At 50.0% G+C, this 22,871-nt stretch overlaps 1 protein-coding gene and 1 pseudogene across 1 annotated transcript; both read left to right on the top strand.

Annotated features, from left to right (window-relative positions):
* The first annotated feature begins 1,573 nt into the window (after window positions 1-1,573).
* On the top strand, window positions 1,574-22,739 carry PINK1 (PTEN induced kinase 1). Its single transcript, XM_036115602.2, has 8 exons — window positions 1,574-2,048; window positions 12,342-12,623; window positions 14,764-14,864; window positions 17,843-18,025; window positions 18,504-18,667; window positions 19,837-19,964; window positions 20,323-20,559; window positions 21,372-22,739. Exons 1-8 carry the CDS (start codon window positions 1,653-1,655, stop codon window positions 21,627-21,629), a joined length of 1,749 nt encoding a protein of 582 aa, XP_035971495.2. The 5' UTR covers window positions 1,574-1,652; the 3' UTR covers window positions 21,630-22,739.
* LOC118550432 (distal membrane-arm assembly complex protein 2 pseudogene) lies at window positions 3,142-6,342 on the top strand (annotated as a pseudogene).
* Window positions 22,740-22,871: the final 132 nt, after the last annotated feature.

The raw sequence follows: 22,871 nt of genomic DNA, 5'->3' as shown, positions 1-22,871 counted from the left end.
GAGTGGTGTGGGTGTTTTGAAAAAGAAATTCCCGAGGGGCCCCTGGGTGGCTCAGTCATTAAGCGTCTGCCTTCGGCTCAGGTCATGATCCCAGGGTCCTGGGATCGAGCCCCGCATTGGGCTCCCGGCTCCGCGGGAAGCCTGCTTCTCCCTCTCCCACTCCCCCTGCTTGTATTCCCTCTATCGCTGTGTCTCTCTCTGTCAAATAAATAAAATCTTTAAAAAGAAAGAAAAAGGAATTCACGATAGCTGTACTTGCAGTTTTGAGAAAGGAAAACTTTATTGCTATTATAAAAACTGAGTAGAAACAGAAGTGGAAAGGGAAAAACAAAGGAATCTACACATCAACAAGGGTACTAGTAAGCAGCAAAGGAGAATAAGGCGAAGTTACATCAGATCGGGTACTTAAAACAGCCAACCTCATCAGCTGGTCTCCCTGTGGAGACAGCCAGGCTGGAGTCCCCATTGAAAGGCCTGGGTGGAGCATCCTCCCCTCAAGTGAGACTTTCAACTGACCATCCCCATAAAGGCCAGATTTATATGGTAAAATAATGGAGTGTGAAGTTAAACATTTGTTTGCCTACATGCGGTTTGGAGCAAGCTGCATTCCTCTCTTATCATGTCTTTACATCTTCAAGGAGCCTGGGCTAGATGTGTTTGCCTCCCCTCCCAGATTCCATTCTGGGGGCCAGCCCAGCCTAGACCCAAGGGGGATATAAGGCAAGATTTATAGCTCTTTGGTGTCTGGACCAGAAAGGCTAGGTTTTGGGTTTTTTTGGTTTTGGTTTTGTTTTTGTTTTAAGATTTTATTTATTTATTTGAGAGAGAGAAAGCACAAGCCAGGGTGGGGGGAGGGGAACAAAGGGCAGAGGGAGAGGAAAAAGCAGACTCTTCGCTGAGCAGGGAGACCAAGTTGGGACTTGATCCCAGGACCCTGAGCTCATGACCTGAGCCGAAGGCAGAGGCGCTCAAACGACTGAGCCACCCAGTCACCCCCACAAGGGCCAGTTCTGACCTGGAGGCGAGCTAATGTCAACTAACCAGGCTCCCAAGGTCACTCATGCAGGACAAGTCTCACAAAGGACATTCTTTAGCCTGCCTGTGTGGGTGCGGGTCTGGGTGGTCGGTTATGCAAGACAAATCACAGAAACCTCCATCCATGTAGTACAGTGGGCAAGGACTCAACAATCAGGGCAACGTGAACTTTAATCTCAGCTCTGACACCGCATGTGACCACAGACTGTCACACCCTTTCCATGCCTCAGTTTCCTTATCTATAAAAATGACATTCCTGGGCGAAAATGAAACGAATTAGCAGATGTAAAGAGTCTGGCGCAGCGGGTGATGGTCAATAAATAGTTTCCTTTCTCAGTTTCTCGATTTTGCCCAGGACCAGCGATGTTCACACTCAGAACTCTTAACCCCTCCACGCTGGATTCAAAGTGTACTTGGGCGAGAAGCTACCCGCCGCGCAGGTGCGCGCACGGCGCCCCCTCGCGCCCAGCGGGGGAACCGCCGGAGCGGCGGCCCCGCCCACCCCACCCCACCCCCGGCGCCCGCGCCTGCGCAGAGGCACCGCCCCGAAGTTTGTTGTGGTGCGGAGCGTCCCGGACGCTTGGGGCGGGTGGAGGGAACCGGGTCGCGGTGCCACCATGGCGGTGCGACAGGCGCTGGGCCGCGGCCTGCAGCTGGGTCGAGCGCTGCTGCTGCGCTTCACCGCCAAGCCTGGCCCGGCCTACGTCTGGGGGCGGCCCGAGCGGCCGGGCCCCGCGGCGGCCTGGCGCCGCGGAGAACGCCCCGGCCAGGCCGCGGGACCCGGCGCGGAGCGGCGCCGGCTCGGGCTCGGGCTCCCCGACCGCTACCGCTTCTTCCGCCAGTCGGTGGCCGGGCTGGCGGCGCGGCTCCAGCGGCAGTTCACGGTGCGGGCCCGGGGCGGCGCGGGCCCTTGCGGCCGGGCCGTCTTTCTGGCCTTCGGACTGGGCCTGGGCCTCATCGAGGAGAAGCAAGCGGAGGGTCGGCGGGCGGCGTCGGCCTGTCAGGAGATCCAGGTGAGCGCAGGCCCGGGGGCGGGGCGGGGCGGGGCTAGTGTGGGGGCGGGGCTGGGAGTCACCTGCTGCCTGGGGCCATGGGGTCAAGCTCTACGTCTGTCCCAGCTGGAAAGGCGTTGGACATCACCAGTTGAGGTTCATTTGCAGTGATACTGCACTCCTGATTTGGGGCCAGCGCCTCACATGTTCCCTTCCTCAAACGGCATGTTCTGGAAGACATGCTGCTAGTTTTAGTGCCCGCTGCACCGTGGCTGATGGCTTTGTCTAAGTTTTCTAAAATGTAATGACAATTAAATCATGACACTTCTTTTCCTGAGATAGTTGTCATCCCCAGTTTACGGACGAGGAAAAGTACTCAGAGAGGTGAAGTAATTTGCTCGAAGTCACACAGCTATTAGCAGACAGTGCCCAAAGTCTGACTCTCCAAAGCCTGTGCCTTTAACCTAAGCCTCCACAGTTTAGCCCATCAGTGACATAGCTGAAGCCAAAGTAAAAACTATGAACGGCAGTAGAAAACATAAGACCTAACAGTTTTCATTAACCTGTGTAAAGTTATCAGGAGTCACTGGATATGGGGGAGGGGAGGCTTTGTAAATGCTTAAAATAGCACAGAGACCTCTGTTTCTACTCAACCAAAATCTGTATTAGGCTTTTCCAGACAAACAGAACCAATAGCATATGTTTATTAAAAAAAAAAAAAACAGCGCGAGAGAGATTTATTTTAAGGAATTGGCTCTGTAATTGTGGAGGCTGGCAAATCCAAAATCTGCAGGGTCGTCAGGCAGGCAGGAGACCCAGGAAGAGCCGCTGTTGCGGTTCAGGTCTGAAGGCCATCTGCTGGCCCAATTCCCATTTCTTCCAGGTCGGTCAGCCTTCTGGGGTCTGAAACCACTCACGGAGTTAGCTCAGCGCCTGTGTGGTACAGCGTAGGGCTGAGGTCGGGGAAGATGGAGTCACTTGCCCAAGGACACAGCTGTTTAAGGACTGGGCAGTGTCTCCCATGTTTCCTGGTTTCCAGCCCTTGTTCCAGTTGTTCTTACCATGACCAGAGTGTCTCATGTTTGAGCTCTGGCCAGTTTGGGTGACAGGTGACATGTGGTCCAGTTCCCAGCTGCTGTCCTTGTCAGCAGTAGATGTGGAAAACAGTATGGCAGTTCCCCCAAAATTAAAAATAGAATTATCATTTGACCCAGGAGTTCCACTTCTGGGGATGTGCCCCAAAGAAACGAAAGCAGGGACTTGAGCAGATGTTTGTACACCCATGTACATAGCAGCAGCATTCACAATAGTCAGAAGCAACCCAGATGTCCATGGATGGATGAGTGGGTAAGCAGAGTATGGTGTCTACATACAATGGAGTATTATTCAGCCTTGAAAAGAAGTTTTGACACATCCTGCAACATGGATGAAATTTGAGGACATTATGCTAAGTGCAATAAGCCAGTCACGAGGAGAGATACTGTATGATTCCACTTATATGAGGTACTTAGAGTAGTCAGAGCCACAGAACAGAAAGTGGAATGGTGGCTACCAGGCGCTGGAGGGAGGAGGGAGTGGCCAGTTAGTGTTTAATGTGTGTGGAGCTTCAGTTTTGCCAGACGAAGAGAGTTCTGGAGGTAGATGGTGGTGATGGTTGCGCAACCGTGTGAATGTGCTTAGTGCCATTGACTCTACATTTAAAAATGATTGAAGTAGTCCATTTTATGTTACGTATATTTTAACACAATTTGTAAAAATAATTTTAAACCCTGTACATGAATGTTCATAGCAGCATTATTCATAATAGCAAAATATTAAAACAACCCCAACATCCTTCGGCAGGAAAATTGTTTAACTCTGGTGCATCTGTACATAAATACTAAGTAATAACTAGGAATCAACTACTGATACAGGTAACAACCTAAATAAACCTCAAAGATATTATGCCTAGTGAAAAAAGACAGTCCCCAAAGGGTACATACTGTGTGATTCCATTGCTGTAACATTTTTTTTTTTTAAGATTTTTTTTTATTTGACATAGAGAGACACAGCAAGAGAGGGAACATAGCAGGGGGAGTGGGAGGGGGAGAAGCAGGCCTCCCGCCGAGCAGGGAGCCTGATGCAGGGCTTGATCCCAGGACCCTGCGACCATGACCTGAGCCAGAGGCAGACGCTTAATGACTGAGCCACCCAGGCGCCCCTGCTGTAACATTCTTAAAATGATAAAACTGTAGAGATGGGGAACAGATCAGTGGTTGCCAGAGGACAGGGGCGGGGTGGGGGTAGTGCAGATACACAGGTGGCACGAAGGAGTTCTGCAGTGATGGCACAGTTCTGAACCTTGATTGTGGTGGTGATCACACAAATCTGTACATGGGATCAGTTTGCATACAGTTGGCAGTCTAGCAAGGTGGTGGCGCCCAGGGCAGGGTTGGAGCAGGCTAAGAGAAGACTGGAAGGAGGTTGAAGGAAGAGTTTGGGGGCTTTAAGAGTCCCTGCACCTGGTGGCCCTGGCCTGGAACGGGGGGTACCGGTGGTATCCATGGCCTGGGCAGGGCGATGGCCCCAGAAGGCAGTTGGAAGAAGGGGAGGTCGCTGCTCCAGGTCCTGGCTGACCACTTCTGTGACGTGGAGGCTCTGAGAGAGTACCTGCTCCAAAAGCAGGTGTCGAAGGTGCACCAGAAAAATCGACCTTTCACCTACATCACGGGGCGATATGGCCCATACTTCGGGGGTGCCTGTTACATCCTGAAGCAGGGAGGCACAGCCGTTTCAGGGCAAGGAGTGGATATGGTCAGATGAACATGGCCACTTCTCTCTTGAGTTCTCGAAGTTCCAGGCAGTGCCCCTGGAGGCTGTCGATGTCAGCGGCTGGGCTGCCAGCTACCACGGCCTGGACGGCCTCTGACCCTCCGCAGGCTGGACGTCGCAGACCTCCCTGCCATGCCCAACCTGGCCCTCACTCGGATCTTGTTGGAGGAGATGCTGTCCAGCTGCGAGGTTCTGGGGGCTGACTGGGCTCAGGGCCACGAGTTAGGGCCAGAGGAGCGGTCTCCAGACACAGCCAGCCACATTCCTGCCTAGCCCTCGGCCCCCTCCCCATCAAGCTGGGTCTCAGTGGACTCTGGGGAGTGTCTGACAGTTCTCCTCCATCCTTCTGTCTTCCATCTGGGTTCACTCAGCGTGGGGGTCGGGGTGGGATGAGGGGTGTGGCACGGCAGGTCGGAGGGGAGAGCATGAGGTTGGGGTATTTATTCCCCACCTCAGGGGCTGTGGCTGGCTGCACCCCGTGCTGAAAGGTCACCGCTCCCATCATCCAGTCGGGCAGCTCTTCCCACACGCTTCTCTCCTGGGTTCCAGCAGCCGCCTCCTGCCTCTTCAGGCCTGGGGGAGGTAAGCAGCCCCAGGGAGCTGCGCTCCCCCTGTGGTTTCCCAGCCCTGCCCACTACCATGTCCAGAGACTCTTCTCAAAGTATCCTTATTTGAGTATGCTGCCGTTTCCTGCCGGGACCCTGACTGATTCAGAGGTGCTCCTGGCATATTTCAGGGCTGCTGCTTCCCTGTGTGAGACAGCTCAGCTCACCGCTCGCTGCAGCATCCCAGGCCTCCACTCGCTAAATGCCGGTAGTGCCCTAAGTCCCACAGTGTTCCCGCTTACCAATTTATTGACTCAGCTCCAAATTCAGCTTTCTTGTTGGCTCCGTGAAAATTGACCTGGGCCTTTGAAACAGTTTTCCTTTGCTAAGTGACAGGATGAGGTTTGTCAGTAGAGGGTCCAGGAGAGATTACAGGAGGAAGGGCTTTTGCTTCCTGGTTCCCCGCCCATGTGCTTGCTCTGCGGGCTCCTGGGCACCTGCATTGCATGCGGCCTCCCCAGCATGTGGCTCCTGAAGTGCCAGGTGGTCAGCAGCTTCCCCTGGAAACCGCCCCCGCCCCCGCAGTTCCAGAGAGCAGTGCCTCCCTGCGAATGACTCCCCACCGGGGATTTAGTACATGCCAAGGCCCCTTACCAGTGAATCTCTTGTTATTTCAATTTGCTGTTAAAATCAATTAATTCTTTATTTTTAAAAAATATTTATTTGTGGGGGGGGAGGGGGGACGTGCACAAGCAGGGGGAGCAGACTCCCCGCTGAACAAGGAGCCTGATGTGGGACTCGATCCCAGGACCCTGGGATCATGATCATGACCCGAGCCAAAGGCCGACCCTTAACCAACTGAGCCACCTAGGCGTCCCTCAATTAATTCTTTATATTAAACTTCATCTATTAAAAAAAAGTTGCATAGAGCTGCATACACACACACACACACACACACACACACGCGCGCGCGCGCGCGCGCGAATGAATGCAGGTTTAAAAAGATGGTGAAGGGGCGCCTGGGTGGCTCAGTCGTTAAGCGTCTGCCTTTGGCTCAGGTCATGATCCCAGGGTCCTGGGATCGAGCCCCACATCGGGCTCAGCGGGAAGCCTGCTTCTCCCTCTCCCACTCCTCGTGCTTGTGTTCCCTCTCTCACTGTCTCTCTCTCTGTCAAATAAAGAAATAAAATCTTTAAAAAAATAAAAATAAAAAGATGGTGAAAACTGAATAAGGTCTGTAGTCTAGGTGACAGCAGTGTACCAATTCACTGTCCTGGTTTTGATATTGAATTGCTGCTTTATAAGATGTCACCATGGGAGGAAACTGGGTGAAGGGACACAGTACACTTCGTACTATTTTTTTTTTTTTTTTGCAACTTCTTTGTGAGTCTAAATTATTTCAAAATTAAAACTTAAAAAAATATATCTCATTCTCAAAGCCACGGTTGATAAAGGATTACTCTACAGAACATTGCTTCTGCTCCATGGAGTTAGAAACTAGTTGGCAAGGCAAGATAGACTTTCTTTCTTTTTCTTTTTTTTTTTAAAGTGAAAAGTTCTCACACAAAGTGTATTAGCTTATAGATAGCCAGTGCTGTAGGAATCCTCCAGGACAGGTTGCTGTGGGCTGGGTTGTGCAGGCTGGTTCTGGAGGAGGGAGGAGCTTCAGTTGGGACTTGACGGATAAGTGGGGATGAGCCAGGCAGAGCGACTCCACAGGAACAGGTTCGGGTAGAGGGTTAGGGTTAGAGAGAGTCGTATGAAAGATAAGTATGGGTACTGCACAGTAGAGCCTGGTGAAAGCTTTCACAAATAGGAAGCGCCAGGCCAAGTTGCTGAATAAAAGTTAGGTGTTTGAGCAGAAGAGTGGCATGTGAACGTGAAACCGGTAACCAAGGGGTTAATAGGACTAATAAGCACAGCTGCAACTTTTTACCCAGACTTTCTCCACTTGCTTTGAAATATCCCTGACTCTCCTCCTCCAGGGAGGCAGATTTGAGGCTTCTTCCCCCATCTCCTTATTTGGTGGCCTCTCAAAAAAAACAAAAACAAAAACCTTACCTTGCTGCACTGGCTGTCTCAGTGATTTTGCTGCGAGTCAGAGGGAGCACTTAGCCTGTGGCTGGTCAGACCCCAGCCAGTACGGTGACCAGTCCGAGAGACTGCCTGGGCTCTTTGTCCTAGGGACCGTCCCAAGTCCCACCCCCACTGGGCACTGCCAGCCTTGGGCACCTAATTTAACTCTTGCAGCAAGGAAGCAGTTTTTGGCTTCGGTTTGGACACGGGTCTCGGTGAGTCTTTCGTGTGCAAGGCCACGTGAGCTTATTTCCTCTTCCTGGTGGGTTGCCTCCAAATAGGGGGATTGGTGTGGATCTCTGAGCCTTGGCCTCCTCATCTGAGAGTTGACTAGGGAGCTGCTCCGTTCAGTAGGTGAAGCCCTGGCTTCGGGGGAGGAACCCGTGCTCACAGAGGTACTCAGGGCTCCATTTGGTTTGTCTTGTTGCTTCAGCTTTTGGTATTTTTGGACAAAACCAGCCATGTTCTAATTGGAAAATGGAAAGTGAATTTGATTCCCCAATGCAGCCCAAACTTGGGCAGTCTTTGTTTTGCAACACTGCTTAATAATATTCATTAGACTGGAGAAAAATGCCCAATTAATGGAGCCATAAATTATGATATATTTGGAAATTGGGCCTTTAAGATTTTGTTTGCATCTCGTTTGTGTATTTGTGTGTCCATGTATGGATGTTGTAAATGTGAGATTTTTTTTTCTCTACCTCTGGATGGTGTTGCTAAAATTAATTTGTAGAAGAGCTCAATTTAGTTGGTGTAAAGGCAAGTAGTTGTAAGAATTGGGCATTCCAGGGGCGCCTAGGTGTCTCAGTTAAGCGTCTGCCTTCGGCTCAGGTCATGATCTTGGGGTCCTGGGGTTGAGCCCCGCAGGGAGTCTGCTTCTCCCTCTGTGCTCTCTCCTCTCTCTCTCTCTAATAAATAAAATCTTAAAAAAAAAAAAAAAGAATTGGGCATTCCAATACCAAGAAAAATACTTCCAAGTTCATGTGATCTGGGAAAACATTCAATATTAAAGCTAATTTAAGGTTGTTGGTTTAATTATAATGGACATGTTTGTTTTTTTTTTTAAGATTTTATTTATTCACTTGAGACACAGAGATACAGAGAGGGAGAGAGAGAGCATGAGCAGGGAGAGAGGCAGAGGGAGAGGGAGAAGCAGGCTCTCCACTGAGCCAGGAGCCTGGTGTGGGGCTCGATCCCAGGACCCTGGGATCATGACCTGAGCTGAAGGCAGACGCTTAGCCATCTGAGCCACCCAGGCGCCCCTATAATGGACATGTTTTTAAAGTTGCCACTAGTAGAGGTAGAACTTTTGTTCTGCCTGTATTTACTGAAAGGTTCATGTTATAAAGTATCATGGATAATCTAAACATAATTGTTGAGAACAAACATAGGTTTGTTTTTGGCTTCTATTAAGGGAAACAACTCTATGTAAGGAAAGTGTGACTATTTAAAGAAGGAAAACTTAGGACAAAACTGAATATAAGAAGAAAAGTTGTAGAAGATCTATGAGAAGGGAATCTTTGGGAAGGAATTTTGTGGATGGTCGGGACCACGATTATGGAGATTAGTCAAGAAGTTTATTAGGGAGTGATCGACAGCTGGGGAAGAGACAGGAAGAGACAGATGGTTAAGAGAACAGGACCAGGCAGAGGTCGAGCAGTGATACAACATCAACAGAAGCCTCAGCCCCTTCTCTGAGGAGTTCCAAAGGCTGGATTACCCTTCAGAACCATCCGAAATTGGGGCAAACGGCTGGATTTTATATACTCCTATGAACAGTCATTGGACGGGACCACCTAGGAAGAGCATGACCTCAGCAAGGCGGCTGTCTTCAGTCAGGGCCCTCCCTGATGACCACCGAGAGCTGAGGACTGTTGGCAATTCCCACAGCTGAAGGTCATTCATTCCTGATGGAGATTCTGGCCAGCACATCGCAGCACCCACCACAGAGGCTCAGGTCCATGCAGCACCCTGGTTGGCCCTGTCTCAATGAGTATACGTCAACATGGGCCGTGACAGGGAGGGACAACATACGTTTTTTTAAAATTTCATCTTGTTGGAATGAATGAGTTTTACTCGCAGAAGTACATCAATATGGGATGCCTGGGTGGCTCAGTCGGTTGAGCATCTGCCTTTGGCTGGGGTCATGGTCCCAGGGTCCTGGGATCAAGTCCCACATCGGGCTCATTGCTCAGCGGGGAGCCTGCTTCTCCCCCTGCTTGCGCTCTCTCCCTCTCTGACAAATAAATAAATAAAATCTAAAAAAAAAAAAGATAAAAAAAAGTACATCAATACAAGATTGGAATTTGGTTTTCCTATTAAAATGACCATTTTCTTAGTTACTGGTCTATTTTTTTTTTTTTTTAAGATTTTATTTATTTGTTGGAGAGAAAGGGGGAGCACAACAAGCAGGGGGAGTGGCAGGCAGAGGGAGAAGCAGGCTCCCCACTGAGCAAGGAGCCCAATGCGGGACTCGACCCCAGGACTCTGGGATCATGACCTGAACTGAAGACAGATGCCCACTGACTGAGCCACCCAGGCATCCCATATTGGTCTACTCTTAATAAGAAATTATAAACAAAGGCTTTTTGTCTTTATCTTTAATCTTCCTAGAAGAAAAGTTTCCATGTTTTGTCTTTATTAGGTCTTTGATTATTTCAGACAGTTGAATCTTAATATTAAAAGAGCTGAGTTTTGCTCTTCAGAGAGCTCTGTTTGCCTTTAGAATCTTAATGCCACCTTGGTTAAATAGATAATAAGTTTTGTAATGATCTGTAATCCTCTTTAGGCATGTGCTTTAAAACCTTATGATATTTTTGACCAAATTCCCAAGATTCAGCTTCTAAATGAAATCTTTCTATTAACGAGGCTTGTTCGTTTGGTATGTCATATTACATGGGAAGCGCTGTGAAGTGGTGATAAACCTTAGATTATGTTATATGGGTGAATGCGATAACCGTTCCAGAAATTATATAACATTCCCAAGATTTTGATATGTCCTGGTATGATGTCATCACTTATTCTAGTTATTGAAGCATTGTGTGTCACAGAAAAACCATGGCCATTTTTGTGTCTTTTGTCATTTACAGTCATTGTTTTACTCTGTGCCGTTACAGATATGTTTCAGCTTCAAGGAGATTCGTGGAAAGGACCTTTGACAAGTACAGGTCTCTGGTACCTTTAAAATCGTAAAACCAAATTGAGTAAGAATTCCTGGAACTAACAGGGAAACTGCATTCAAGCAGAACAAGAATTAGTAATATGGGACTGAGTGAATTAAGGAAGATGATTACTCTTGTTTGAAATGTTCCTGGTTCTTTAATGTTTGCTTTTCCAGATTTAAGGAAACTTTTTCTCCTAAGCTGTTATGACTTGCAGAAATTTGGTAAAATATTCCTTTGTAAACAGATATGAAACATTTATCTTTTTCTTCCCACCTGATCCCTCCAGATTCAGAAACTCTCAGTATTATGTATTCATGGCAGTGTATTTATTTGCATAAGTTCAGTAAGAATCTGCTCTTATGATAGGACACAATTGGAAACATTGGTTATATTATCAATGCTTTGGCTGGAATATCCTCTTTGAGGGTGACATGCATAGACTTGGATATGACCAGACAGTTTTAAGGAACTAAGGTTGACTTTATGGAGTCAGTGAAGCCCCTTGGAAAAATCAGCCTCGTACCGTGCTTATAGGGTGTCCAGCAGCCTTACCAGGTGAATAAAGAAAGTCACTTCCTGGCAGGTGCAGGAACCTCAGGTTATTTTGGGGACCTCAAGAAGAGAGGAATTTACCCAAATCTGTAGGTATTGCAGGCAAAGTCTGATGACAAGTATTTGGCTTGGCTTCTTAGGCTTGAGAGACTATTAAAAGTTCAATCTGAAATTCCTTATGAAAAGTTCCAGCAAAGCAGATTTTCTGTTTAAAAATAAAGCAAACCCTATATGGCCAATCACTATTTATTTTTGCAGCACTTATGTAAATAAATAGGCCAAGATTGTTAAAACTGGAGTCTTACTTTGGCTATCTTGGGTGGAAATGAGGGTGATTTTAGAAAGAGAAATCACACATTCGTGGAAGTTAGAGTAACTGTCTTTGGCTCTTTGTTGTTTGCCTCTAAAACTGGGCTGGATCCTGAATTTTGGTTTCTTCCAGTATCTGGTTATGATTTTCCAAACTAAGGTTTCCAATTTTCTCCCATTCCCTAAAGCTGCCCTTTCTCCTGAAGCCCTGCAAACTGAAGCTAGACAACTGGAGGTAGACTTCAGATATTTTAGAATTATTAGAGCTGTTCGGAACCCAAGAAGGCAGCTATTGTCTGCTGCCAAGGACACCAAAAATGGGACTGCTTGATTGCCCAAGGGAACAATCGGGCAGATCAAGGTGCCAGGCTGGCGGCCCACACACAGACTCCAGAACCCTTACTAGTGGCTCTGGTAGCAGACAAAGCCTTAACCAAACATCAGCCCTAGTATTCCTCTGAAGATCTGAGGAGAGCTGCCCCTCCATAGCTCCTGAGAACCATCCAGTAGCTGCCTGCCAAGGCCCTTGCCCAGAGAGCTGTCTCTGTAATCAGAAGCCTCCAACATTGTGCGGGGAGCTTGACAGGTAAGGTGGGCCAGCTGCAGAGGTGAGAAGTTTTGCAGTGTTCTCTGACTGCAGTGAAGGTACAGAGTTTGAGAAAAAATTATTCTGAATAATGGGAGAGAGAGGTAGCTTGGCCTAAGCCCAGGATGAGCAGTAAAACCCAATTTGGTTGTTTTTACTAGCTCTTGATCTTGTCAGTGAAGACCTTGCCTGGCTCTCCCTCTCCCCTCCCCCACTGCCCTTGAGCCTTACTAGGCATCCTGGCTCATCGTGCGTGTTTTGTTCCTCACAGGCAATTTTTACCCAGAAAAACAAGCTACTGCCTGACCCCTTGGACACCAGACGCCGGCAGGGCTTCCGGCTGGAGGAGTATCTGATAGGGCAGTTCATTGGCAAGGGCTGCAGTGCTGCTGTGTATGAAGCCGCCATGCCTGTGTTGCCCCAGAACCTGGAGGTGGTGAAGAGCATCAGGCCTCTTCCAGGCAGAGGCCCGGATGTCGTTCCACGAGAAGAGGAGCCAGCTTCCCAGGCCCCTGCCTTTCCCTTAGCCATCAAAATGATGTGGAATATCTCGGTGAGGAGGGGGCCTTTCATCTTTGAATTGGGCATTTCTCAAAACACCAGGGGCGCCTGGGTGGCCCAGTCGGCTAAGCATCTGCTTTCGGCTCAGGTCGTGATCCCAGGTTCTGGGATCCTGTGGGCTCCCTGCTTGGCAGAGGAGTCTGCCTCTCCCTCTGCTCCTCCCCCTGCTTGTGATCTCTCTCTCTCAAATAAATAAAATCTTTAAAAAAAAAAAAAAAAAAAAAAAAGCAAGCCCCGGTCTTGGTGAACCTGCTAGTGCTTTTTCCCAGGAGGTAGACAGGCGGGCTGTCCACAGCATGGGCGCCTGTATAGTTAGGCTTCCTTGCCCTCTCATGCAAGAGTCTGAAGCAGTTTCAGACTGTAATGTCTGCCAATCACCTGAGGATCCAGTTAAAAGGCAGATTCTGGGGGCGCCTGGGTGGCTCAGTTGGTTAAGCGACTGCCTTCGGCTCAGGTCATGATCCTGGAGTCCCGGGATCGAGTCCCACATCGGGCTCCCTGCTCGGCAGGGAGTCTGCTTCTCCCTCTGACCCTCCCCCCTCTCATGCTCTCTCTCTCTCATTCTCTCTCTCAAATAAATAAATAAACTCTTTTAAAAAAAAAAAAAAAAGGCAGATTCTGGTCAGCTGGCCTGGGATGGGAGCTGGGATTCTGCCTTTCTAACCAGCTCCCAGGTGATGCCCATGCTTCTGGTCTGGTCCACACACAGCAGCAGGTGCCTGAGCCCCTGGTTCCTCATGATCCAGTTAGCTGATCCAGTTAGCTGAATTCGGGCCTGCCGTTCCCACCATCCTCCCTCTTTCGCTCCCCTGACCTGCCTCACTGGAGAGGAGAGGCCACACTCCTGTCCTCCAGACTCCCCCGTCAACCTCCCCTCCAAATCAAAGGCTTGTTTGTCACCTCCCTGCTCTCAACTCTGGGAGGACTCAAGGCTTAGGGAAATTGTTTTCCCTCCACAAAAACAAAGATTTCGTCTAGAGCAATTTCTTTCTCTTCTTGCTATATAGGTGGGTTTAGAAAACTAATCAAGATGCGATGTTCTTTCTCCTGCCCAGAGCATCCGCCCAAGCCTAAGGTGGGACACAGCCATGGCAGCTCATGCTAGACACTGAAGAATGCAGTTTCTGGTTTTGACCTGGGGGATGAAGGTTATTAGACTCTTGCCTTTCCGAGCTAGGTGATTAGCTAACAAGTAGCCAAGGCCTTTGCCTGTGAAACAGCCAGGGTTAGCATCAGAACTTCCAGATGGGCGTGCTGACGATCGCACACGCAAAAGCTAAATGACTTGACTCCTAGAGGGTTCCTAATGGGTTCCACAGGATTGGAGAGACCTTTGTAATGAAATAAGGAAAATGGGTGCTTTTGCTCATCTTTGGTTCCTGCCGTTGTTCCTTTTTACTGAGGGGCTGGGGAAGGTCGTCCTGTGATTCAGCACACCCTCATCCAGGGCAGATTTGTCTGGCTCTGCCTGTCCGCTGAAGGCAGCCTGCTGGGGGTAGTCTTAGTGACCCAGTGGCCAGTTTGAGCCTGGTGGTGACCGGAGGCATTGATGGCAGGAAGAAGGGTCCCTCACCCTATCTTGCCATCTCTTCCTGCCCTGGGCACCCGAACTGCCAAGAGTTTGAGATGTGATGTTGTAGCCCCCTGGGAGTTGGCACAGACGGATTCTCTGCCTCTTTCTCCCAGGAGAGAGTAGCTTGGCTTGCTATTTCAGAGAGTTTATCTTTTTTCTTTTTTTTTTTAAGATTTTATTTATTTAAGAGACAGAGCATGAGCAGGGGGAGGAGCAGAGGGAGAGGGACAAGCAGACTCCCCACGGAGCAGGGATCCCGACATGGGGCTCAATCCCAGGACCCTGAGATCATGACCTGAGCCACCCAAGCACCCCCGGAGAGTTTATCTTATCTTGAATGTCAAAACCAAGTCTAGGAGTACCTGGCTGGTTCAGTCGGTGGAGCGTGCAACTCTTGATTTTGGGGTTGTGAGTTCAAGCCCCACCATTACATGTAGAGATTACTTAAAAATAAAATCTTAAACAAACAATTCTAGGCAGTAGCTGTCTGGTCCAGATTACAAGGAGGACTTGGACCTGCTCCGGTCTGTATAACCCTGAATTCGTGATTGTGTTCCAGGCGGGCTCCTCCAGTGAAGCCATCTGTAGGACGATGAGCCAGGAGCTCGTCCCCGCTAGTCGAGTGGCCTTGGGCGGGGAGTACGGAGCAGTCACTTACAGGTAAGCACTCATCTGCCCACAGACTGGCTGTGAGTTCTTTGAGAGCAAAATCCTCACCTGTGTCCACAGAGCGGTGTCTGACAGACATGTAATAGATAGTAAATGCTCACTGAGTGATGTAGTTAATGGTGGCTTTGTAGTTGTTGGGTAATTCAGCTTGGGGAAGATTGCAGATCGTCTGACTCCGCCTGAAGATGCAGGTGGCTGATTCACACTGGAGCAGAGAGAGGCTGTCCCCAAAATGCCCAATTCAGAATGTTGGAAAACTGATCTGACTTCTGGTTGTTAAGTAATGCCCAGGGGGAACGCCACTCATCCATACCAGCTGAACTCTGGCTCCAGCGCAGGCAACACTCATTCCAGTCTTGGCAGTGCCAAGAGCTTTAAAAAAAAATGTGGCCCGTTCTCAAGAGTTCTGTGTGTGGCAGAGGAACGAGACAAGTTGGGAGCAGAGGTCAGGGTGGTAAGTGCTAGAATCATGGATGCTCAGGTGCTGAAGGGAGCCCATTTGGAAAGGCCTCTCGAAGCGACCATCAGTGCTGCCTTTTGAAGATGAATAGGCACCACCTGGGCAGAGAGGTGAGCAAAGAGGCCACTCCGCAGAGGGAAGAGGGGGCGGATGGCAGCCCGCGCTCCTAGCTCTTTGTAGGCGCTGTGTACGGCAGCGAGGATGAATGCCGCGCGTGCGACAGTGTGCTCCCTCTCGTATTTGCAGATCATCGGGAAGAGCTGCGTCTTGGCAGCTCACTAGCGGGTGGTTTCTAGACCTAGTGCTGTCAGAAGCGGGAGGGCAGGCACAGGGACTCGAGAAAGCACACGGAAAGCGGCTTCCGTGGTTTGGAAGGCTCTCGTGTGCCTGAGGGGCCGTGCGGGCCGACAGAAGCTCGGTGGGCTTGGGCCCTTGGTAGGGAATGGCTGTTGCTCGGGGCGGGGGGGGGGGGGGGGCGTTTCCCTCCGGCGGTTCTGTGTTGGGCCTACGGATGCGTCTGCTGCAGAGGTTGGGCAGACCTCCCATCTGCAGTGCTCCCTGCCGGCCTCCGGCCCCTTCCCCCGTTTGCAGTGTTTTCATAGCATTTATCACCATCTGACCTTAAATCATAGATGGCTTTGTCTATCCTGCCTCTCCCGTTGTACTACGAGCACTCTGAGGGCAGGGCTTTCCTGTTTGTTTGCTCTGTATCCCTACAGCTCAGTAAATGTCCATCGAATGATCCCATGAATTTGACAGAAGGTCTATTACCTAAAGTACTGATGACATCAGTGACTCAGTCCCTGAAAGCACTCTGGGCATATTTCCATCCAGCCTCTGCTCATCTGGGGACTCAGGCTCGGCCCTTGTGATCTGCTCCTCCTACCTCTCCCACCTGATCTCTGATCTTGTCCCATTTACACCCTGTGCTCTACCATACTGAATTCATACTGCCCTCCCCCACACGCACCACGCTCTTCCATGCCTGTCTTCTGTTCACGCAGTTAGCTGTCCTTGGGCCGCCCTCCCCACAGCCTCCTGTCCCACTCGTCTCAGTTCAAACACACCCCCCCACACACATACCTCACACAGCCACACTCTTCCCGTGGGCTCCCACGACAACCGGGCAGAGCTTTCCCCACTGTGACATGGACAGCCTCGAGCTAGGATCCTGATTCTCCCACTAGCCTCAGTAGCCCAAGGCTAGGAACAACGTTTCAACTCCCTTGATTGCTTACAGGGGTGCACTCAGATGGACTCAAGAGAAAGAGCAGTAGGCCACTCATGGACTGACTCCGCAGAGCTCAGGAACTGAGGCAGATCTTAAGATGGGGGCGGGCATCTTGCTCCCTCAGTGTTGTCTTCATGTCTCTGGGCTTCTGCTCCATTCTCTGCTCTCTGCCACCCCAGTGCCCTTATTTCTTACGCCATAGCTCTTCCGTGTCTGTGTGCCTTTGGTTTCTACATCTCTGGCTTCCCACGGCCCCAATCAAGTCTCATGGCATCCTTCACCTTCAGCTCCATTGCTGACTGCTAAGTTACTACCATGTTTTTTTCACTGGTGCTCCTCAAAAAGAGAATTGAACTGGCCCCCATCCCTTTTCCCACCAACCATTTGTATCTCCGATGTGACTGCAGGCTCCTTGCCCTGAGGCCAGGTGCCCACCCAGGGAGAGTACGGGCTGAGGGGTGGGGCTGAGACATAGGCTGACGCACACCATCCAGAACACAACCACTGTGCCTCACCAGGGCTGTGGGTGTGGGGCTCCCTGAGGAGGAGGGGTGGACGGGCAGCTGACTGATGTACTACAAACTGCCTCTGTGTCTGTTGTTCGTTCATTCAGCAAAGGTTTTGTGGGTTTTTTTTTTTAAAGATTTTATTTATTTGAGAGAGAGAGCACACAAGCAGGGGAGGGGGAGTGGGAGAGGGAGAAGCAGACACCCTGCTGAACAGGGAGCCAGATGTAGGGCTCCATCCCAGGATCTGGGGATCATGACCTGAGCCGAAGGCAGATGCTGTACCGACTGAGCCACCCAGGTGCCCCTCAACAAAGGTTTGAGCTCATACTACACTTTAAGGGTTATGCTAGAACTTGCCATCAGAAATTCTGGGTCCTTTATGTAAGTATTAACCTTAAAACTTACGTTACTGCCTTACTCCCTTTGGCAATTGAGACTGAGCCCAGAGAAGTAACCTGGCCAGGGGCTTACAGTACCAGACCTGGAATTCAAGCCATATAGTCTGATTCCAGTCTCTTAACCACTGTATTCTGCTGCATGGGATTGATGGATGGACAGATGGACGGACCAGCAGAGTCATCAAATGTGACAAGTCATTTTTATGGGTTTGTTTTTTCACTCTAACACCAGGTTCTGCACCTGACACATAGCAGATCTACAGTACATGTTTGATAAATTAAAAAATGGGTGAATGTCAGTATTTATCATGGCATAATTATCTTTCCAACTGTTGTATCTGATACTGGACTCTCCCATTTGGCTGAAATAGGAGATCCAAGGGAGGTCCCAAGCAACTGGCCCCTCACCCCAACATCATCCGGGTCTTCCGCGCCTTCACCTCTTCTGTACCACTGCTGCCAGGGGCCCTGGTCGACTACCCTGATGTGCTGCCCCCACATCTTCACCCCGAAGGCCTGGGCCACAGGCGGACGCTCTTCCTCGTTATGAAGAAGTAAGTAGGAGCTGGGGGTGCCTCTGTGCACGTGGAGGCACGGGGTGGCAGGGAGGAGGACCCTCACCCCTTACTGTCCCAGAAAGTGGGGTCCCTTTGGAGTGACTTTTCATGAAACCGGAGTCTCCTCTTCATTCAGAACCTGGTCCTCACTGGTGTTTTTAGTCCATTTGACTCTTGCCCCCTCTGTGGCTTGCCTTACCAGTTGTGTAAAACCAGTTCTCCTGCCCAGCCCTCTACACCTCCTGGCATTGCTGTCACCGGCATGAGGAAGGAGTATCTGTTCCATTACTTCCATCACGTGGGGCCCCAGCTCTCCCTTCCTAACTTCAGGATGGTGGGTGGTAACAGAAAGAATGCTCGGGGAAAAAGATCAAAAAACTTGAGGGAGAGGAAGGCCCATCATCCTAATAGTAAGTAAGATGCTGGGGGACCACTGACGTGCGACAGCCAGAGGCCCTGTCACCCTCTCCACCAGCTACCCCTGCACGCTGCGCCAGTACCTTCGTGAGAACACCCCAAGCCCCCGCCTCGCCACCGTGATGATCTTGCAGCTGCTGGAGGCGGTGGATCATCTGGTTCAACAGGGCGTCGCGCACAGAGACTTAAAATCTGACAACATTCTCGTGGAGTTGGATGCAGGTGGGTCCTGGTCGCACCTTCCCAGCCCTCCAGGGGCACCAGACTTCAGGTCTGCAGACACTTAGGACCCCTCCAGACCTTTTGGGTTTTATGTCCTATTAGAAGTTGTATCTTAATTTAGCTCTGTACCCAAGAGATGAGCAATCTCTCCTTCAAAATGGAGGCTTTCGTTCTCTTTGTGGGGCTTGTGGAATGATGGTTAATAGTCCCCGAGTTCCTTTCTGTTGCCCACTTACAGAACAAAAACCTCGGTGGTGGAAGTTTTCTCAAAGAAAAGAGAGGTAGACTTAGCTCAGTAGAAAAAAGAACTTTCAAACAGTGAGAGCTGTCCAAATGTAAGCCCAGCTACCCCTGGAAATAATGAGTTCCCCAGTTCCCCACACGGGAAGCACTGAAGTAGAGGCTGGATGGCCACTTAACCTGTGATATTTTAAAGGAGAGTCACAGATTGGGTAAATTTTGAGCTATAAGATTTATTTATTTATTTATTTTTTTTAAAGATTTTATTTATTTATTTGAGAGAGAGAGAATGAGAGACAGAGAGCATGAGAGGGAGGAGGGTCAGAGGGAGAAGCAGACTCCCTGCTGAGCAGGGAGCCCGATGCAGGACTCGATCCTGGGACTCCAGGATCATGACCTGAGCCGAAGGCAGTCGCTTAACCAACTGAGCCACCCAGGCGCCCTTGAGCTATAAGATTTAAAGTAATGTCCATTAAATTGCTAGAGGAACTAGTTTTTTAAAGGAAGTCTGTGTGAATCCTCTTACAAATAACTAAATCCTAACGAACCTGTTTCTTAGGTTTGGACTTGGGGTTTCAAGTTCAGATCAAAGATATTTGGGGCATAAGAGCTCTTAGAGCTAAGCGCCATCTACTGAGTAAACCAGGAGCAGCTCCTTCAGTCTTGGGATAGCTCCGATTACTGATCAGTTACATTGAGCCAAACTTTTATCCAGTTCTTTGCTTGAGGGCTTTGGTTTCCCCGGAGGCATCTTCGTGCTCCTGTAGCTGGCCTCCCATTGAGCGCTCCGGGGAGTGGCCACCCACTGCATTCCTGGGCTGATACTGCGTCCGTTAGCCGCTCACCCACATCTTGGTGTCTGTAGTAGGGCTCCTGCGAAGGCCTCTGAGGAGAGAATCATCACTCCTCTCTGCCCGTCCCTTCCCCAGATGGCTGCCCCTGGCTGGTGATCACAGACTTCGGTTGCTGTCTGGCTGACGAGCGCACCGGCCTGCAGCTGCCTTTCACCAGCTGGTATGTGGATCGGGGCGGAAACGGCTGCCTGATGGCTCCAGAGGTGAGTCCCGACGAGCTGGCCTGTGCCGTCAGCACACTTCTCCATCTCGTTCCCACTGACTGAGAGGACAAGACTCGCTGCCTCATTACCTACTCAACACCTCTATCTTTCTGACCCTTAATTTGGCACAAGTCCCTTGCCCTGTGAATCTGGCCCTCCCTAATGTTCACAGATGTGCGTTTTGTCAGCACAGAGTAGGCAGCCTAAGCAGATTCTTCTGGGTCTGAGCCACAGCTCACTCACATTCTGGGTTCCTTGGGACGGAGTTCAGATTAGCCCGTGAGTCGGGTGCTGTGTAGGTACACGAATACGTTAGGAATGCCAGCAACTGGAAGCTCACCTGTTGCTTTCCAAGCAGGTGTCCACCGCCTGCCCTGGCCCCAAGGCGGTGATCGACTACAGCAAGGCGGATGCCTGGGCTGTCGGGGCGCTCGCCTACGAAATCTTCGGGCTCTCCAATCCCTTCTATGGCCAGGGCGGGGCCCACCTTGAAAGCCGCAGTTACCAGGAGGCTCAGCTGCCCGCACTGCCCGAGTCGGTGCCTCTAGATGCAAGACAGCTGGTGAGGTCACTGCTCCAGCGAGAGGCCAGCAAGGTAAGGCCGTCCCCGGGTTTGCAGGGATTGTGGAAGTCTGTGTTCCATTGTAAAGATCAGGTTTGGGCAAGACTAGAGTGACAGATGGCTCCTCTTACAAAGATAAAGGCCAAGTACAGGAGAACAAACTTCAGTATGAACAGGACTAGGGGAGCTGGCCAGCAAATTAGAATTCCAGCAGTGCAACTCTTCTTGGCTTTAGTGGCTTAAGTTACTTAGAAGAAGATCTATTTTTAAGAAATGTTTAATGGAGTTGTAGTTTATAGGAACAGTTGACACCTAATGAGACGGATGTGAAGACCTCTCCCAAGAGCAGATCTGGACATTTTGAAATTAATAAGGGAAAATAAAGGCTAGCCAGTTTGAAGCCGTGATCGGGCGTGGCAGGCCCACAAAGGCAGACAGGGCTCAAGCTACTGTTCTACCGCTTCCTTCCACTGGGCGGCATGCTGGCAGGGCCACAGCTCGTGCTCACTGCTTCCAGTTACGAAGTGATGAGAGGACCCCGCACTCCAGAGGGTGCCAGGACCCAGGCAGCTTGTGGGCCTTCCTTGATGGGGAGGCTATTTAAACAATGCAGACTGCCCGGGGCACATGTGTGCACCTGGAAAAGCCTGGAACAGGGGGTAGAGAGCAGCCAGCAGGTGTCAGGTGAGTGAATGGTATTATAGGAAGGAGAGACAAAGGGGTGGACAAGAATTTGGTTGGGGCCAGAGAAGGGAAGACCCTAAAATAAGAATTCATTAAATCAGGTTTTGTGTTGAATGCTTTGCCAAGGATGTTCTAAGCTTCTGCTTCCCTGCCTGTTGCAGAGACCATCTGCCCGAGTAGCTGCTAATGTACTTCATTTAAGCCTCTGGGGTGAACATACTCTAGCCCTGAAGAATCTAAAACTAGACAAGATGATTGGCTGGCTCCTGCAACAGTCAGCTGCCACTCTGCTGGCTGATAGGCTCACAGAGAGGAGCTGTGTGGAAACCAAGATGAAGATGTTATTTCTGGCCAACCTGGAGTATGAAGCGCTGTGCCAGGCAGCCCTGCTCCTCTTCTCCTGGAGAGCAGCCCCGTGAGGGCTCTGCTGTCGCTGGCGTATCACTAAAAGAACTTCGCAACCTGTGTGTGGTGCTGGTCTGTGAGGGCTGCGGGCGGCGCTAGAGATAAGGCCTCGGGCTTGGCAGGTAGAAGGAACAGCTGGTGGCAAAGGTCACGGTCTGTAGCTACTAACTCACCTGAGCTGTGCGATTTTAGGTGCGCCGTGTAACCTGCGTGAGGTTCTCACCTGTGCTGAGAGAACTGGACCAGCGCGGAGCCAGAGGGGCTGGCGGCTCTCTGCACAGGGCTCGTGGTAAATACCGCAGCTGTCACGGCTACTCCCCCTTGTTAGAGCACAAAAGCAGTCCGAAATGCGTAACTACACTGAAATTTGCATTTCATGTGTCACTAAATATTCTTCTAGATTTTTTTTCAACTATTTAAAAACGTGAAAACCACTTTTGGCTTGCAGGCCAGACTGGCCAAGCCATGGTTTGCCAACCCCTGGTCTAGATGAATCCAAAGGGCCTAACTAAAAAGAAATGATAAGTAATCACTAGGCCCCCTGTAAGTGCTAACAATGCGTAAGAAAGATCGGAATACAAATCCACAAGAGTGAGTTCAGCAGGTGAAAAGAGGGTCCGGAACTGGTTAACTGTGGGCCAAAAAGCCCTACCAGCCTCCCAGACCCCTGTGAAGTCCATGGCTGAGTGGATCTGTTAGAGGAGGGTCCAGGCAGCACGGGACTCCAGGAATGAACTCTGACTTGTTTGAAAGTGGCAGCCAGGACCTCGGTCTGCATGTTTTCTGAACTGGACGCTGTATGTGGTCAGTATATTCAGGTATCAGAATGAAGAGACAGCCAGTGAGGCCTGGAAAGCTCGGGGGGGGGGGGGGGCGTTCTCTGAGGAAGCACTTCCGCACAGCTTCCACCAGCTACTGAATCAAGTCTAACAGAGCTAGAAGCAATGATGAAATGGAAATTAACTGTGTTGTTTTACTTGCTGATTTGCCTTTTGACTAGCATCTCTTACAGGAATTGTGAAGAATTAAATGCACATTTACAACCGAAGAACACATAATTTGCTTTGAATTGAATATGTGGCTTTAAGAGTGATTCTTATAACCTAATAAAGACAAGAAAATTCTGTGAGTAGAGATCAACAGTGGGGAAGGGATTTCACGTAAATTTTACACATGCTTTTTAGAAATTCAGCTACTGCTTAAAGCAAGGTGAACATACACGTCAACTCTGTAATCCTATTGGAAAGTCAGACACC

The sequence above is a fragment of the Halichoerus grypus genome, chromosome 5 (genome assembly GCF_964656455.1).
Source record: "Halichoerus grypus chromosome 5, mHalGry1.hap1.1, whole genome shotgun sequence".
NCBI lineage: Eukaryota > Metazoa > Chordata > Mammalia > Carnivora > Phocidae > Halichoerus > Halichoerus grypus.
The sequence above is the reverse complement of the archived record's forward strand: the minus strand, read 5'-3'. Positions and strand labels throughout refer to the sequence as shown.